This window comes from Zerene cesonia, chromosome 11 (assembly GCF_012273895.1).
Source record: "Zerene cesonia ecotype Mississippi chromosome 11, Zerene_cesonia_1.1, whole genome shotgun sequence".
NCBI lineage: Eukaryota > Metazoa > Arthropoda > Insecta > Lepidoptera > Pieridae > Zerene > Zerene cesonia.
In genome coordinates, this window is record NC_052112.1 from 2,380,938 (window position 1) to 2,383,030 (window position 2,093).

At 32.3% G+C, this 2,093-nt stretch overlaps 1 protein-coding gene across 1 annotated transcript in view; it reads right to left on the reverse strand.

Annotated features, from left to right (window-relative positions):
* LOC119830277 (estradiol 17-beta-dehydrogenase 8-like) overlaps positions 1-1,725 on the reverse strand; it is a 3,870-nt gene extending 2,145 nt beyond the window's left edge. The window contains exons 1-3 of the mRNA XM_038353235.1: positions 1,441-1,725; positions 978-1,115; positions 531-724 (exon numbers count right to left, since the gene is read on the reverse strand). Of these exons, the coding sequence (XP_038209163.1) occupies positions 531-724; positions 978-1,115; positions 1,441-1,483 (375 nt within the window). The 5' untranslated portion in view covers positions 1,484-1,725. The remainder of the gene's footprint in view (positions 1-530; positions 725-977; positions 1,116-1,440) is intronic.
* Between the last annotated feature and the right edge of the window lie 368 nt (positions 1,726-2,093).

The following is a 2,093-nucleotide window of genomic DNA, read 5'->3' on the forward strand; positions in this document are numbered from 1 at the left end:
TCAATTTAAGTCCAAGGTCCTCCCCACTGAGCTGCAGCTAGTCATGCTCATTAAAATTATGCTAATCCACAACTAAAAATTAAGATGTCATTATTACTTTACAAGCAGATAAAAAAAATGGTACAGATAAGGTAATGGACGACAATGACCATGGAGGAAATAAAACAAATAGATGATAATGCGTTTTTTCTTTTTTTTTTCATAACTTTTTACAAATTAAAAAAATTTTAATATAGACAAATACACTTTTCAGAAGTGTGTGACTAGTACTTCATTGCTTCAACTGGTTATAAATGGTAAAAACATGCATTTAAATACTTGTATGACATTTTTTTTATGTTATTTGAGCAGGTGAGCTGATGGTTCATCTGATAGTGAGCAATTACCACGGCCCAGTGAAAATTTGAAGGGGTAGAGTCACTGCAAACACATAGCCGGCTTTAAAGGGGTAAATGATAAGGAAATAATTGATGAAGGGAACTGAGAAGGGTGAGGAAAAGGAAACTGGCCTGCAACTTCCCCATACATACCTTGAGATTAACATTAAGTACGCTATCATAGTCTTCTTCTGATAGTTTTAGCATCCAGTTATCTCTAGTGATGCCTGCCGAGTTAACAACTATACTCGGAGGAACTTTGAATTGTTTTGATAGTGCTTGCACCAGATTTTTAATTGATTTTGAGTCTGATATGTCCACTTCTACTGCGCAATGGTCACCAATAGCTGTAGAAATTTTTTGGAATAAAATTTTGATTAATTGTTGTCAATTGTACACACATCCAGAGGGCTACTTGTCGAAAACATTCTTTTACACCATAATTTCCGTGGGCAAGTTAATCAGAATTAAAAACTTGAAAAATTTACATACTTGAAATGAAAAACTACAATAATTATTGTCACTACATTCATGCCACCAACTTCTTAAATCTTCTAAAATATGACAGTAGGTTAAATATTGTTTATAAAAATAGGTCACCACTAGAACCAGATGCGAGAGCTGTATGCGCTTTTATAGTTTCCAATGCAGCATCATAATTTCTATCTGCAGCTATCACTGTAGCCCCTTCCCTTGCTAAAACTTGACATGCTGCTCTGCCAATTCCAGAACCTGCACCTAAAATTATAAAAAAAAAGTAGTGGCTTTCAACAGTCAGTAACTAATGTTATTTTATATAACATTATGTTTTTTAAATGCAATTACAAACATAAACATTGACCTATTAGAATTAAACTATATAGCAAAATTATTTAAAAAATATGTCAGATAATTATAGTATCAAAAAAAAAACATTTTAATATATTTCAATATATAAATAAAACAAAAAACTTATTCGACTCTTTTTAAAAAAAGAAAGTACTATTATGAAAGTATTCTGTGATGACGATGTGCAATTTTTTTTTTTAATAATTATATGTCTGAAATCAAAAAGTTTACTTACCTGTAACAAGTGCAAGTCTTCCTGCTACTAGACCAGACACCATATTTTGAAAGATTATTTTGTCTGACTCTCCGCTCTCGACTGTACGTGAGCACTTTGTCAGGTCTCTAATGTTCTTTGATCTTTGTTATCACACAAGTTCATAACTTGACATAAGACGATTAGACTGATAACTGATAAGTATTCTTGATAAGACCTTGCTAAATAGACGATTGACCTTAATGGTTTACAGCACAGGGCACATAGTACCACAGATTAAGAACTAGTTACTGCCATAGTACTACGTGCGTAAAACCGATTACGTTCAAATTGACGGTTGAAGAAACGTAAAATATTGCTTTTACTTACTCTGTGGAAGAGACCGTTCATTTTTGAATTTGACGGACGAGTCTGACAATAAAATAAACGCGTTCAGAATCTCTACTCTATAAATGCAAATTCAGAAATTTGTTAATGAAAAAGCGCTATGTTATTTTTAGATTCAACAATTATTCATTTAAATGTAGGATTGTGTAATTTCTACACGTCAGCTACCTATGTCAATGATTATGGATCACACACAAGTAAGTTAGGTGAATGTTTTTAATTGTAAGCTACATTATTTGCACAGAAAGGGCGGCAAATAATTTGCTGCAAATTGAAACTAAATAAAA